This window comes from Acanthaster planci, linkage group LG05 (genome assembly GCF_054643075.1).
Source record: "Acanthaster planci isolate LZ-2023a linkage group LG05, COTS_SCS, whole genome shotgun sequence".
Classification (NCBI taxonomy): Eukaryota; Metazoa; Echinodermata; class Asteroidea; order Valvatida; family Acanthasteridae; genus Acanthaster; species Acanthaster planci.
Genome location: NC_141781.1, coordinates 16,353,578 through 16,369,073, shown reverse-complemented (window position 1 = coordinate 16,369,073; position 15,496 = coordinate 16,353,578). Strand labels below are relative to the sequence as shown.

General features: G+C 42.2%; 1 protein-coding gene across 4 annotated transcripts in view; it reads left to right on the top strand.

The window, feature by feature from the left end:
• The window catches only part of supt7l (SPT7 like, STAGA complex subunit gamma), a 206,684-nt gene that overhangs the window by 107,944 nt on the left and 83,244 nt on the right, over positions 1-15,496 (top strand). For 2 of the 4 annotated variants that reach the window (XM_022250916.2, XM_087136880.1), the window contains exon 7: positions 11-154. The exons of 1 other annotated variant lie outside the window; for it this stretch is intronic. In XM_022250916.2, coding sequence (XP_022106608.1) covers positions 11-154 — 144 coding nt within the window. Of the gene's footprint in view, positions 1-10; positions 155-1,969; positions 2,169-2,570; positions 2,682-2,865; positions 5,234-15,496 lie in introns of those variants that run through there. One more of the 4 variants, XM_087136881.1, reaches the window with a different exon arrangement.

Here is a 15,496-nt window from a genome sequence, read left to right as displayed (position 1 = left end):
TGTTCCAAAGGATGTTTTGTCACAAGTTCTGCAAGAGATTGGTGTTGGTGACATAGAGACACTGTTTAGATTTTGGAAGGTCAGGATCAAGGATTACCATGCCTCCATCCAGAGGAGAAATACTCAACTCAGGGAACAGCATGACAGATTAAAGGTAGGCAGGCTTTAGTTTTGATGTGCATATGTATGTGAGTTTTGTTCATTATTGGCCAAAATGATGTCAAGATTATTTACAATCAATATGTGTTTTTATAACACCTCACCCACAGATTCTGTATCTTTATTAGCTGAGAGCCAGTCACGTGGCATTTGCTATTTCAGCTGTCATGTTGTGCATGGCCAAAGGAACTACATGTATACCCATTGCAAACAAAGAACTTTATCTGTTGCAACCAAAGAACTACCTGCTTGGCCACCACTGAGCACTGTGTGAAAATGCACATTGGTGTGTGTGAAAGCATCATGTACGTTCCCATGAACTAGAGCTGCAGAGCTGGGTTCAATCTTTTTGTGAAGAGGTAGTTTGGAAAGCGCTGGTAAACTGTGAACTAATTTCTTATTCAAATAGACTTGCATTTTACATGTATTTAGATCAAATTAATGTTACCACTTTATGTCAAGAAGAATATTTGGGAGAGGTGTTGTAAAACAAGTATTGACTGCTTTATCTAGTGTTGCCTTGGGAAAATAGTGTTCTCTGTGAATCACCTTGGGAGGCTAGTTTACTGTATCACTTGAAGCAGTCAATATTTGCAGGGTTCTCCCCACGTACAAACCTGCGTATCAGGCCTGATATGCAATTATTTCTGCCTGATACGCAAAAAAACAGGCCAATAACCATTTTTTCATCCCCGATACGCACAATACAATTATGATAGTATGGCTCAGAATTATCTTACAAAATGCAGATTGCATGTCCGAAAATTTTGACAAAAAAGCAGTTAGTAGTCCTGCATTTTTCCGTGTACATGAACATACTGAAGGTAGCCTAGTACATGCATAGTACATGCATTGTGCACCACGTTTCGGTGGCCACATTGCACACCGTACATGTACATGTACATTGGCACCAAACGTTCCTCGTGGACAGTTTCGCATGAAATCTGAGCTTCTGTCATGGGCGTCGTACATGCACCTGCGCATGTGTGTTTTTTCTGTGCCGTGTGCTCAATACTCAAGTGTTCCTGCCTTTACGAAGGTTAAAATTTTATACTACACCATTTGCAGAACTTACAACATCGAACATTGAACAGTCAAAAAGCATAAAAGGAAATTATTTGCATTAGCACAGCCAAGCAGAATTAATTACACTGAAAGTTAGGAAGCCGGCAAAAATATATTAATATGCGAAGAGGCAAATTATATCCGGCCGAGTATGATTACCTTAAGGAGCCAACACAAGAACAGAAGAAAATTAGGCCCCGTCCAGTCAGTGCCATGGCTAAAAGAGCGCGGTCGTCGAGCCAAGCACCTCCACACTCCGCGCCAGAACAGCCCAGTTCAGACAGGCAGGTCAGTGTCGATCCCCGAGATTCGGCTTCTACATGGAGCCACGACACTCCAGGGTCCACGGTCCCTCAGCGGTGTCAGCCTTGGCTACGGTGCGGCAGTAATCGAGGCGTAGACGACAAGGAGGTGCTAACCCAACGCCGGCGATTTTGAAACGCACATGCTAAAAGCATATAGGCACTGACTGAGAGCGAAATCAATGACTACGGAGTCTTTTATAGGTTTTTGGAACGTGCCTAAATTCCACACGTACCTTTTCAGGGAGACACAAAAGGATTCGGATCAACTGGGATCGTAACACCCACACACATTTTTTTTTTTCATAGCGGCAGCCATAGCCCTGTGTAACAGTATTAATGGCATCTGTGATGGGGATGATATTTCTCGTTGCCATATCACTGCGTTTTGTCTCGTGCACAATCCATATGGCAGAAACTCAAAGAGAGGCTCTTTTTTTAAGCCAATAACATCAGCAGTCCACGATGAGGGAAACCCAAAGGCAGGTGAAGCAGCCACCTGCAGCACGTGCATGGAAGGTGCCAGCGAAGGAAGGGAAGCTGCCAATACCACATTGCAGAACAAAAAGAAAAGGAAAACGGGCATCGATCCGAAATGGTTTAGCAACTACAAATGGCTCATAGCCACTCCCTATGAGAAAGGTCAGTTGGCCTATACTTTTTTAAATTTCAAAAACTTTAATGAAATATTACTTGCTACTTCTAATTTTGGGCCTATTATTTGGGCCAAAATATTCAGATTTATGGAAAATATTTTAACAAAAGGTCTAACAAGTGTGTAAATTAATACAGCAGCATCAACTTTGTTTAAAATTATTATTAGCCTACCCATTTCAGTTTCATTGTTTTAATCACAAATACATGTATGTACTAGCCAAATTTATTTCCAGCACTCTTAAAATGGGCTAACCGCCCAGGGGAACCCCTGGCCCATTTTTTTTCCCATGCCTTTTTTTTAAATATAATACATCTACAATGATCAGATAATTATTTGCAGCACTCTAGACAACTTTGTTGGGTAGGCCTACCTTTTTTTCATTAAAGCCTTGTCTTCCACTGAAATGATGGAAACAACAGCCTCAAAGCTTGGGGACCTCATTCCAAAGATGGCTAAACCGGCTGCTGTGGCTTTCGTGTTGCCAGTCTCAATGGCTAGTAGGTAGTACTTTAGATTATACAATATCAACAGTTAGTTGATTGTCCTTTTTCAATGTTATCACAACAAAATAGATTTAGAAAAAAAAGTGTTTTATTTATTTAGTCAATTCTCTATATTAAAAAATACTCTTGTAATATGACTTGTAGCATAATTCAGGTGAACTGTAATTTTTAATTTCAGAATGTGAGCGTGGGTTAAAAGAGAATCAAAACTACTCTCAGGAATAGGATGAATGAAGTAACTCTCAACAGACTTCCAATGATATCAGTTGAAGTGCCCCCAATTCAGCACATGGACTTCAATACTGCAGCAGATACTTGGGCTCAGAAGAAGAACCGATGACTGGATGTTTAATTTCAGATATGGTTCAAAATTTCATAATTTATGCTTTTGTTATTTGTATTAAATTAAACTTAAGATTCTTAACAAGTCCAAGTCAAGTCACGTTGTTTCACAAGTCTAGTCAAATCGAAGTAATTTTTACTCAATCCAAGTCACACGTCAGTTAGCTAATTTTCATGCTTGGTTTGTCCTTTGCTGTAATTGTGTTAATTTTAGAATTGTTAAATTTGCTGAGTCAAGATTCTCGATGCTTAGTCAATCCACAAATCTAAACAAAATTTTTGATTCAACTTAAGGTGTCAGACTGAATCAAATTCACAAACTTAAGTCAACAACTCTGTAAAAATATGCATTTTAACAGCTATTCTTTCTTGCCGATGTACAAGAAAAGCCATGTAGTTTAGTTTTTCTATTTTGTTAAAGTCTTATTTTATATTAAGACCAAATAGTTTTGTATTTTTTATGACATTTGTTTATTCTTTGAAGCTAATATTTTTGCCTTGCAACTGAATAGAGCTCATGGTTTTAGGTCTGATTGGCACTTACCAAAGGTTGAAGCATGTATTAAATTAAAACTGAATATATTACAGGTGTTTAAATCGTTGATTAATACAGGCACTACATGTTGTTGCATTTCTGAAACTTTAATTGACTTCTTTTGTGCCTATAATTAGTCCAGAAAGGAAAATTGGTCATTTGTTAAAATATTGATATCCAAAATTAAAAAAAAAAAGTATTGAACCTGTTATGTTTTTTCCTGAGAAAAGGGACTTGAAAAGCCCAGGAAATGCTCTAAAATGCAGCTGAGAGCACCTAAACTCCAAAAAGCCCATTCCATGGCTTCGCAAAATGTTGGTAAACCACAATGGAAATCCCCCACAGTTTTGAAAAATCCTGGGATAACCCTGATTTGTATGTTATGAACCTATTGTGTCTTGGAAGCTTCTGTTTTTATATAGATGAAAATCAAATTTTTTCAGTCACTCTCTACATCATTATGCTGAACACTTTCCCTTACAATAGTAAAAAATAGTTACTATGTTATCCAAGGAATATGTTTTCATCCATGATCTTTATGTTAGTCTCCATCTAAGAAATCCATCCCATTGTTCCATGCTGAATAAATTACACACTTATAGAACACTTATAGCCACTCAAGGCTCATGACACAGAGTACTTCCCTTAAATAGCATTCCCACCTGCTGTAGATGAATCCAGAGATGTTTCACTGGACATTCCAAACAGTGTCCTCTCATAGTACAGGCCTTGATCTTAACTGTTAGAGTAGCAAGAGCAGTGGCCTCAAGTGCCCTAAAAATTTTATGGCATTAACCACTTCATGCCGGGACATTTTTCAATGTTGATGATGCTATCATTTTTTCCAGTTTTCAAAATCCTTCAAAAATTTATCATTTTATTTAACGGTCGTTTATAGCCACACAAAGTAATCTTTAGGCACTACTCTAAGTTGACAGGTGACCTTCATTGATGCCCGAGTATTTCAGCCAGGCCTGCAGCCTTGTAAACAGAGCCCAAATCATGCAGTGTTATATAACTTTCTTTTGTTCACGAACCTGGCTCCGTGCACTGCTGACCTCTTTTCAATAGGGGCCAGATTAGCGCGCGCGCAGCGGTGCTGTGTGGCTCATCGCTGCGGTGGTGGAGCGCTTTTGTCCCTGGTGGTAATCCGCTCGCTCTCAACACCCCAAACTCTGGTATACAGTTTCAAAACAAGGCTGGATTATCACCACTTTTGAGAGTGAAAAATGTCCGTAATGCCCTGCAGCCTGGTCTTTTGTTCGGAGCTTGGTCTTTTGTTACAGGGCCCTGTTTCCTTTGTTCGGAGACCCCGGCCACGCATATAAACCATACATCTCTGATTCCGGAGTCCCCTGCAGGAAGTGGTTTAGGCCAAGTTGTGGGTAAAAGAAAGTCTGGTCAAGCCAATTTGGCTCATCAGGCCAGTGCTAATCTTTGGTTTCCTTGGCATGAAAGGACTGAAGTTTATGCTTAGGCCTACAAGTCACATTTTCAAATTGTTTAAAGAGAAAGTCAACAAAAGCCAAAAGTTATGTTCTTTGTAAATTTAATTAGTGATATGGGACTATGATGACCTGAAGTTATGGAAACTGTTATGCTTTACTGACAAAGAAGCAAGATTCAGCTGGTCTGTGGGTACTGGATGACCTAACGTGAAGACAGCTGTGAAGACAGACATTAATCCTCAAAATAAATTCTGAAAAATGGAAACACAGACAAGACTGAAAAATCAGGTTTTACTGCTTGACTTGAACAATGATTGTGTCATACTCACTTTGGACTGGTGCTATATGCATTGTGGGTTTGATGCCATTTGGCTCCTAACCAATCCATTGTAAAGTTGGCCAAAAAAGTAATGCAAGTTGATAAAATACATTTTTGGTGTATACGAGCATATCTAATGCTGTGGTGATCAATTTCAAATAGCTGTAATACCATAGTGGATGCCTCTATTTTCAAGCACAGTTCTTGGGTGATATGCTTCACTGAACCCAAAAGTGAAATGTTCTTTGTATTCCTACATACATATCTCCTTCAGCAATTTGTTTAAGAACAAGCAAATTGAGTACAAGACTCGACTTCAATGTGGATGAAAAATATGTCATATGCGCATAGTTTATTTTATCGCTTTGGGATAAAATGCATTATTCACCACAACGCACGTTGTTTAGTCGTTGAAACAGTCCTGGTCATCTGGCTTATACCATGGTGAACAAGGCACTACTGTCTCACCCATCACTGTCTTGCACTAGCTGGCTTAATGGGATCAGCAAAGTGGCTGCATGGCCTTGCATCAATCAGCAGAGGCCTCACAGGGTTCAGGTTATGTAGTACTTTTTCCAGGCCCAGACACCTAAACTGTCTCGAGGGGAATAATTGGTGAAGCCAGAAGGCCACAAGGACATAACTGTTGAACTACAGCAAGTTTGGCACTAAATATGGGCCACTTTGGCTTAGATTTTCAAGGCGGCAACACACAAATTAAACTCTGCTGGTTTGAATGCTGCTTCTTTACAACGATTGTTCTCTACCGCCGAGCTGTTTCAGTCGTTTTAGCCAAGGGGTGGTTCCCTTGTTGTGTGTAACATTTCCTTTACAAATGGACGAGCGGACAGGCCGGGAGTCTCAGTGCAGGTTCCACCAGAAGCGGATTGCCCAGAACATTCACCTCTTCAGGTGGTGAGTTCAGTTCAGTTGCATTAGGACTGCAACCTGACACAACAACAAACTAGGACAATGTTTGGAATTCCCCAGCTGTAGGCCTTGCTCTAAACCCGGCTTTAGGCCCAGGCCAGCCTCATATTGGAACCAATAATGTGGCAATTACTCAGGCCCAGGCTCATCAGATCTCAAGTACAGGTTTAAGCAACTCCCCTTGTACAACTTTTACAACTTGGGCGATGGGCAACAATTCTCTTGTAGCCCCGCCCACTATTCCTAGCAATTTCGGAAGCCATAGACCTGTCCCTCTGCTCGCTATGGGAGAAGGGGCTCCCCTTGATATACACATTCCGCAGTCAACCAAAGAGAAGATTTGGAACGGAAAATAGGTGGACATGGCATTGCTGTATCGTGAAAACGCGGCTAAAGCGCTAGGGTCTGCCGGACACGCTTCTGAGCTGACCTTAGCCGTCGAACAAGGCTGTGTAGTTTTTAAGCCAGTGACGATGCACCCATTGATAAATGGCTTAGTGCCTTTCATGTGTTTATGGCCATTTACGGGGTGCGTCACCCCAGCCGCATATTCGATTTATTGAAGTATGCCGAAATTATCTGCACTGCCACCGTGCAATTCCCTGGCCTAGGCTGGCGCAATTATGACGAACATTTCCGTTTGCGTTATGGAAGTAAACCCTTCTCGTTCTTGGGCTGTGGGTTGTTGTTGCAGCCGTTGGTACTTCATCTTTTGCGCCAGCCCCGGTGGCAGTCGCTCAGACCCAACAGTACAATAAACGTGTCTGTTTTCCCTTCAACTCCCCAACGGGTTGCCGGTGGGCCTCGTGCCAGTACGTCCATAGCTGCAACGATAGAACGATGTGGTCGTTCTGGACACAGGGCATCCGATTGCAGAGTAGGTTTGGGGCTCCAACCGCATTTCCAGGCACCCCCGGTCCCGTGCACCAGCCAACTGGTCCCGGTCGCGCAACACATGCGTATACATGCTTCACGAGGACGCCATTGGCGGCATCAGGCACACGGCAGGCAGCTCGGCCGGCTTTACCCAGTACAGTAACAAGGCTGGACACGCTTAATATGAGTGATAACAACTGCCAATCAGTGGGTACTGCTAAAGGGGACAGAAATACTACTTTTCGTCCCCCAACACCCATTAATATCTTAGGCCTCAAGCAATGGTTGTCGGATTTACTCGTGGGTTGATTGGTATGTCCTGCGGGCTGCTGAAGGCCCATCACAAAGTCCACCTATCTCACGGCGCGAAACCTGACTTACGTATGTGGTTAACCTTCCTTGAGCACTTCAACGGAGTTTCCCCATTCCGAGATCAGAACTGGGGCGACAGTGACGCTCAAGAGTTATTTACATATCCTGCTGCAAGCATTGGGTTTGGTGGGTACTTCAGCGGTCGATGATTTTGCTGGTGTTGGTCCCCTGAGTTTATGGCGCTATCCCCGTCGATAGCATACGGCGAGTTTTATCCACAAGTGATTGCAGTGCATTGTTGCGGTTCCCAGTTAGCTCGGCGCAGAGTGCTTTTCCGCACAGACAATGAAGCAGTAGTGCACATCATCAACAAACATTCATCTACTTGCGACCAGATCATGCATTTAGTGCGAGCTTTTGTGTGTCAGTGTCTGCGGTTCAATATTACATTCAAGGCTGTGCATATCCCAGGGGTACACAATGAAATTGCCGATTCCCTCTCATGTTTCCAGGTTCATCACTTCTGGGCCCTGGCCCCACAGGCAGACATAGCAATGACGCCGGTCCCCGACCTCCTCTGGGTGTAATAGAAGGTGAGATGCACCGGTTATTGGTGGCTGCTTCAACGGCGATCACGCACAAAACATACCAGACGGGTTGGTGTGCGTTTTGTTCCTTTATGGGCCAACGACCTAATGAAACTAAATGTGCTTCAAGTAACGATGTTCGGCAGTTTATAGCATGGCTGTCGCTCCTGCGTCTTGCCGCGTCAACTATAGCTACTTGTGTATCAACGGTGGGCTATATTCATAAGCTTCAAGGTTGGCCTGATCCCACGCGGGATTTTCTGGTGGGGAAATTATTGACAGGTTGTCGCCGGGATAAACCGGGTAGCGATGAACGGTGGCCACGACCTTACCGTTATTGAGCTATGTCATTAACGCACTCCCGCAGGTGTGCCACACAAGCTTATAAAGCTGTGCTTTTCCGGGCTGCCATGTTATGCGCATTCTTTGGGTTTATGCACATAAGCGAGTTCGCTGCAGTTGCAAAGTCTCACATCCAACAATCACTCCTCCATGTGTCTGACGTACATATTCAGGAGGCAGACGATGACAATGCAGCAGTGTTCATTTCCCTTTGGCACACAAAAGCTAATCAAACTGGCCCTCCTCAAGTTATACTCTTGGTGGGCTCAGTTGATGAAAGTGTCTGCTTGGTCCGCGCGTTGACAAACTCACTGATTCGCCCCATGTCGCCCGGCACGTTCTGCCACTTCGGGGGCAAGCTACTGACACAGTATCAATTTAATCCCACTTTGAAAAAAGTTCTTCGTTTTTAAGGGCTTGCAGACACCCACTTTCACTCCCACTCCTTTCGCATTGGAGCGGCGTCAACCGCATTTGCCTTGGGTTTTCCCCTTGAGCAGATCAAGACAATGGGCCGCTGGCGTTCAGAGGCCGCTCAGCATTATATTCGCCCGCTGGTATCGTGTCATTTCCCCAACATGTAATCAGACAGAGACAATTGCTGGTCTTGTGTGCATAGCATAGGGAACTGTCCATCTATTGGATGATATAATTAAGAATAAATAAAAATCAATAACAATATACAAATATATAAACTACTACAAGTGATACTAATATTTAACAGCAACAATGGCACCGGAACATTCCTTGTCCCTCTCCCCTTTGTTCACAGGGGATACTTGGGGATTCCATCATAAGGCGAGCAGAGACCACACTCGGGAATAGGCACGACGTCCGCTGGAATGGCCTGGGTGGAGTGAAATATGGTGACATAACAAATTAATGGCAGAACTCGCAGCAAGATGGCCTCGTCCAGCCATGCTAATCGTCCACTTAGGCACTAACGAGTTGGTCGAGACCCATTTTTTCTGTTTCTGACAAAGGCTGGCACTTTTCATGTGAGAGTGTCTTGACACTTACCCAGAGGCGCAGTTGGTTTGGCCAGATATTTTACGGCGCACCTGTTACTTTGGGTCTACTAATCCATCAAAATGGAAAAGAAGCGCTGCACGATCAATAGGTGCGCATGTTCACTTGGTAGTCGACTGAGATTGTTAGTGCTGCACCACCCTCAGTTCCGATAGTCAGAGTTCGCATTGTATCGTTACAATGTATGAATGTATGAATATTTTAGAGCCCACGTAAAAGACTACATTATTACTGCCTTTGAAAAATAGAATCGTTTTCCAGTATGTGGGCCTAATGGGCGGCATTGTTCATGTATTTGCTTGCTCAGGTAGTATAAGAAAGGGTGGCTCGGGTGTCCGGGCGGTCGTCCCAGTGGGGCGCGCGTTGCATGTCTGGCAGAAACTATCTGGGAGCGACACGCAGTTTCCGAAGTAAACAAATAAACAAGTTAGGCAAATTATCTCGCAGTGATTGTAACGTAATAGGGGTGTGCATTTGTGGGTATTTTTAGAACCGGGTACCCGTTTTTTGTTAACATCGGGTACCCGGGTACCCGGAAAAGAGATCGCCTGATAATGGCATTGCGTGCAACCCGGTGGATCATGTGCCCGAAACACGGTTCTTTTTGGTACCTAGGAAGCAAGCAAAACATTGTTCTAAACGTCGGAGATAATCTCTCCTACCTTTTTATCAAACGAAATTGTTACCTTCAGTTTTCAAATTTTGTGTGGGTGTATGAAACAGAAAAACAAATCTTCACGGGAAACGTCAGAAAAAAGAACAGAGCTGCAAACCACGTACATGATATACGCACCTGCAAACGCTCAAAGGAAATGTCCCGGATGCTGCATGACCACGGACACGCGGAACGCATGTGGCGTGCACGAATGGTGAGCGCTGGTCGTGTCACGTGCGGACCAGATCAGTGCTATGTACGTCACGGGTTAAAAGGCTCAAAGTTTTATGTACAAAAATACCACCGTAACTCGAACAATGCCCACACCATTACATCCACTTATTTTGAAGTTTCTGATTCAAAAAACCGCCACCAAAATGCTTCAAACGGCGTTGAAAGTATCGGAAGTCTAAATAGGGTCAGGAGTCATCGCAAGTTCATTTCTTTTCTGACGAGGACCAGCACGTTGCATAAATCAACGTAGCTGCAACTGTGTAATCCTGGCTTTCAAGACGCTGAAACTAACCTGATTGCAACGCGGGCCCAATTGTAGTCCCCTTCAGGCAGTCCAATCGCTGACACTGCAGCAGCCATGTGACCGTAAAAAGAAAGGTCATGTGACCACACATAAGGAAGCCCAAGTGAAAAAAATAGCAGCGCTCCACGTTGTTAAATGACTAAACGATACGAAAGTTTTGCCACACGAAGGTACTTACCACGATGAAGTGGTTTAGTTTTATAAATACTTTTTCAGGATAACTCCATTCCCCTGAGGTTCAAATTGTCGAGATTTTAATGCATAAGTACCTGTCAACATTTCCTTTTTTTTCGAATGAAAAAATACTTGGATTTGAAATGCTTTAGTACATACAGAAAAAAATCATTCTTGCTTTTTTGGTCAATTCCTCATCCACAGTTCCGCTGAATCACTGAGGAAATTCAAGTTGCTTTAATTTAAAAATAATTTTGAAACGGAATATTTCTTGGTATGAAACTTAACTAAACTGGTTCTCTGACTCTTTGGGTTTGTAGCGCACATTTAGTGCTTTGATTATAAAAGGGGCGATCAACCGCACAGTTTGTGCGCGATCACTACTTACCGCACGCCACGTGGAGTCCCAGTACCGCAGGAATATTACACAATCCGCTCTCGCTTCGTCGTCAATCCCGACATAAAGTAATTTTCATTCATATTGTTGTATTTGACAAAAATACTCTTAATTCAAACAGTAAGCACTACTTATTCTGCACAAAAGTCATTTAGGCCGACAGGGTTTGATAGTTACAAATACAGTCATGCAAGTGTACATCAACAGCGCTCCCCCCTCATAAGACAAAACTCCTTCGGTCTCTTGTTCATATAGGTTTGGTACAGTCATTTTCCTAGTTCCGGGTCGCGAAAATTATTCAGTAAGACTGCAGCTAAAAAATCCTGAAATTCGAGTGAAATATGGTCAGAAGTCAACTTGTGTGTTTTGGATATACTTCAATTTTTTTCCCCAAAATCTAAGCTTTTATATTTGGATTCACAGGATCAATCGACGAAAGTGATGATGACACCTTTCCTAGTTCTGGATCGGTTTAGAATCGAGACAAAAACGTCTTCACAAATAAAAAGTAACCACACGAAAAATCCATTTTCAGCCAAAACCATTGTAAAAAGTTGCTTTTCTAATAGAGAATCTTTTAATTTTGAGAAAATTAGATGAAAAATAAGAATTCTAATGAATTAAAAAGGTAGAAATTGCGTACGGTTTGACTCGACTTTTAAACTGTACAGTGAGCTATCAACGTTATCCTCCCCGCGCCGCACAGTTGACGAACCCATTGCGTCACGTACATTTCTGCTGCGCCCGTGTAGTTGAGTTCGCAACGACTTTCCGTGGTTACGCCGCGCGATCCGAGAGTGGGGGAAAAGCTTGCAGTTTTCGCTAAATTAACAAAAACGAAAACTCTAAAAAGTCATTTTGATTAAGCGGACATTAGATGCAAAGGTTTATATGACTATTCAATTTAAAGAAATATTTAAAATCACACGTAGCGAGTGACCTATCGCCCGTGAATTTTAGTGTTTTTTTCGCTCTTGTAAAACTAGGAAATTCCGGAACTAGGAAAACGACTTGCGGTGCAATTGGCGGAGTGGGTAAAAAAATAGCGGTCGATCTCCGAATTCAAGTTTCATGTATGACCGCGGGACCGGGTTTTCATCGGCACGGTGGTTTTCCATGAAGTCTGTCCTTCAGTAAGAAATTTCACAGACATTTTATGCATGAATGTTTATTCCTAATTTATTTACTTTTTTAAGGGTACCCGGCCCGGAAAAATGGAACCGGGTTTTGAAATCGACGGGCGGGTACCCGGGTACCCGGCACAGGCCTATAACGTAAAGTTAGTTGTTAGTAATGTTTCATTTTGTTTTTCTTAAACAGTACGCCAAGCACCCTCTTGTTCTGGTAAGGCTTACTCCAACCGCCTGTTCAAGCGGTGGAAAAAAACGGCGTGCTTTATGTAAGATTTTTTTTAAAGGATATATAGAATCACATGACTATTAATTATAGGACAAGCACCTACTGGTTCCGGTGGGGTTTGTCTTCATGGCAAGTGTGCCAAGGAATTCCAACCGTTTATGCCAAGTGTGGCAAGTCTTTCTGCTAACAACCTTGCCTTTTTCTGCCAAGTGTGGCAAGCCTTTGGCATGTTTGTTCCTGTTTTTCTGCCAAGTGTGGCAAGTATGGCAAATATGCCAGGAAAATCTTACAGAATTTCTGCCAAGTGTGGCAATAAAAAGTGGCTTTGAAATTGGCAAAAACAAATAAACCTGCCGTTCAAAGTCTTTGCCAAAAACCAAAACGTGGTGTCAGTGTGTGGTTTGTGCACATATAATTGGAGAATAATACATGTACATATGTGCACTGTACACGCACACATGTACACCATACAGGCAGGCCACATGCTCGCACTTGTGCAAAAGTCTTAACGTGGCATCAGAAGAGTTCAACAATTTTTCCATCGATAGCCCTAACATTCGTGAATCCTCCAATTTTAATATGATTTTGCACACACCCTAGGGAGTTACGGTTAAGGTAGAAGAACTTAAACAAACTTTAAGCTGATTATTGACAATAACAAAGTTTATCTATAGGCCAGCCTTTGCCTTCGAGAAGAAATTTTGTTAGTTTTTGTTTCATTCTGGATGAAATAGTGAGCACGCAATGCAAGCCCGGAAACGATTATATGTCAACCTCGTCCCCATGGACTACCTCGTACGAGAGTGGGCGCAATATTGCGGCTAACATTTGCCATGGGAATGAGGCTGATTACATGTACGATCGATTGTTGGTGAACAAGTATGGCTCCTTGTATTTATTTTGTTACATGTACAAGTTCATAGATACGGTGCTGTAGTTCATTATTTGTAAGTAAGGGAACCCGCCTACCGGCGTTAATATGTTCAAACCAAAGATAGGATAGCACCACTGACTGCCAGAAAGTGTAATCGGCTACGTGATGCATGCTGCGGCGGCCATTTGAGTACAAGCAAAGTTTCCAAAGGTTCCCGGATGTGACAATATTGACAATGGCGCCTGGTAGGAAAAATTTGTCATCCTCTGCCCACTGTTCGGCGCCTCAATGCAGCAATAGGCAGTGCAAACGCCCAGAATTGTCTTTTTTCAGATTCCCCCAAAATAAAGAGAGGTAATATGAATTATATTTAATATTTTGTTCCTTCTTCTCTTCCGCTCAAGCTGTTAATGCATCACGGTTTTCTTCGTGTGTATTTAACACAGGCCTAGGCTAGGCCTAAGCTTGCTTAGTTCCATGCCCATGGTGCCGTTTTTCGAAGCACAAGAACAAGCCCAGTTTTTCGCACATGCATACTTAGACTTTGGTTTGGTAAGCCCAGGCTCAACTTCAGAAAAGTAGTGCCAGCTTTGACTGGGGGACAGTCGGTTAACACATTATGACACTTGACAGCTACCAGTATAAGATATAATTTGGCCTGGGGTTACGGTAGGCCCACTTGTTATAATACAAGAACACAAACACTTGTCCAGCAATTTTAACGTGGTGCAATAATATTGCCTCCACTGTAAATTCAATTAACCCTTGTCCAGCCTAGCCGATAAATTCAACACGCATTTTTTTGAGAAAAATCTGTGTACAAGTTATAAAGACCAAGCAATGTGATGTGCTAATAAGCCTAAAAACAGGCATATTTTATTTTTACTGCAATACATGTACAAGGATATTTACAAAACACTGACAACAGTACACAGTTGAAAAATTTAAGACAAAATTGATTTTTCATGAGACCTGCCACGTTTATGTGTGTGTCACATGTGAATTAATATTGGTTATGCATACAGTCCTACCTGCCATCTTTCCTTTTTTCAGTTTCAGTAAATTCCACTCTGTACATGTCTTCATAGACTTAACACCACATAATTCATAACACTCTACAATATATTACAAATAATGTGAAGTGGGAGATTAAACTTTTGGATTCTCTGAGGTAGTTAACGTCAACCTTATGCCAGTATGCTGAACAACTATAGGGTGAATAATACATGTATTGTGAAAGGGAATTAACATGCTTGAGGGAAAAAGTGCCTGTAGGCCACCACCTAGTAATACCAGTGCAGTCACTGCCACTGTTACTTAGTCGTGATGTAACCCAGGTTGGATGCTAGTCTAGATTACATTACGACTAGGCAGTAAAGAGTCCACCTGCCTGGGTTAGTCATGACCAGGAATACAAGATGAACTCAAACTTGATTCCAATATCATGAACTTGATGAACCAAATTTTTGATGATGATAATGATTTTTGATAAAGCATCACTGTCTGACTGAGTCACTGACAATGACAAGATTGACAATAACATTGCTGATTGTTGACGTCTGGCATGATGCACTTGTAACTAATGTTAGGCCATGGAGGAATCATCCATAGGCCTAGTTAGGCCAAGTTGTTTTTCATGTTTTAAATAAGCCTGACAATACCGAATGTGTCATGTACATTAACCCTAACCCCCTAGGGCATATGTAGGGTAAAGGCCTTAATGATGTAAAATCATATTAAAATCAGCATGATCGGAGGATGTTAATGTTATTAACATGATTAATTGTCAACAAATTTTTCTAAAAATCACACATTTCGTGCCTGATATCAACAAAATGCATACTAACTGTGCTCCATTTCATGTCTCACTCACAACCATGACAATTTTCCACAATCACGAATATCCCGTTAAGAAAGTTGTACGTATGGTCTTTTTTGCAGTGAGTGACATGGATTGAAAAAACATGTATCAAGTGTATTGACAATACATGTACATCTATGATCGACAACACGACAGTACACACACGAGATTTGCCTCTTCAAATGGCAGATGCTGTGCCCCATGACGTATTACACTCAGCCAATGGCATTT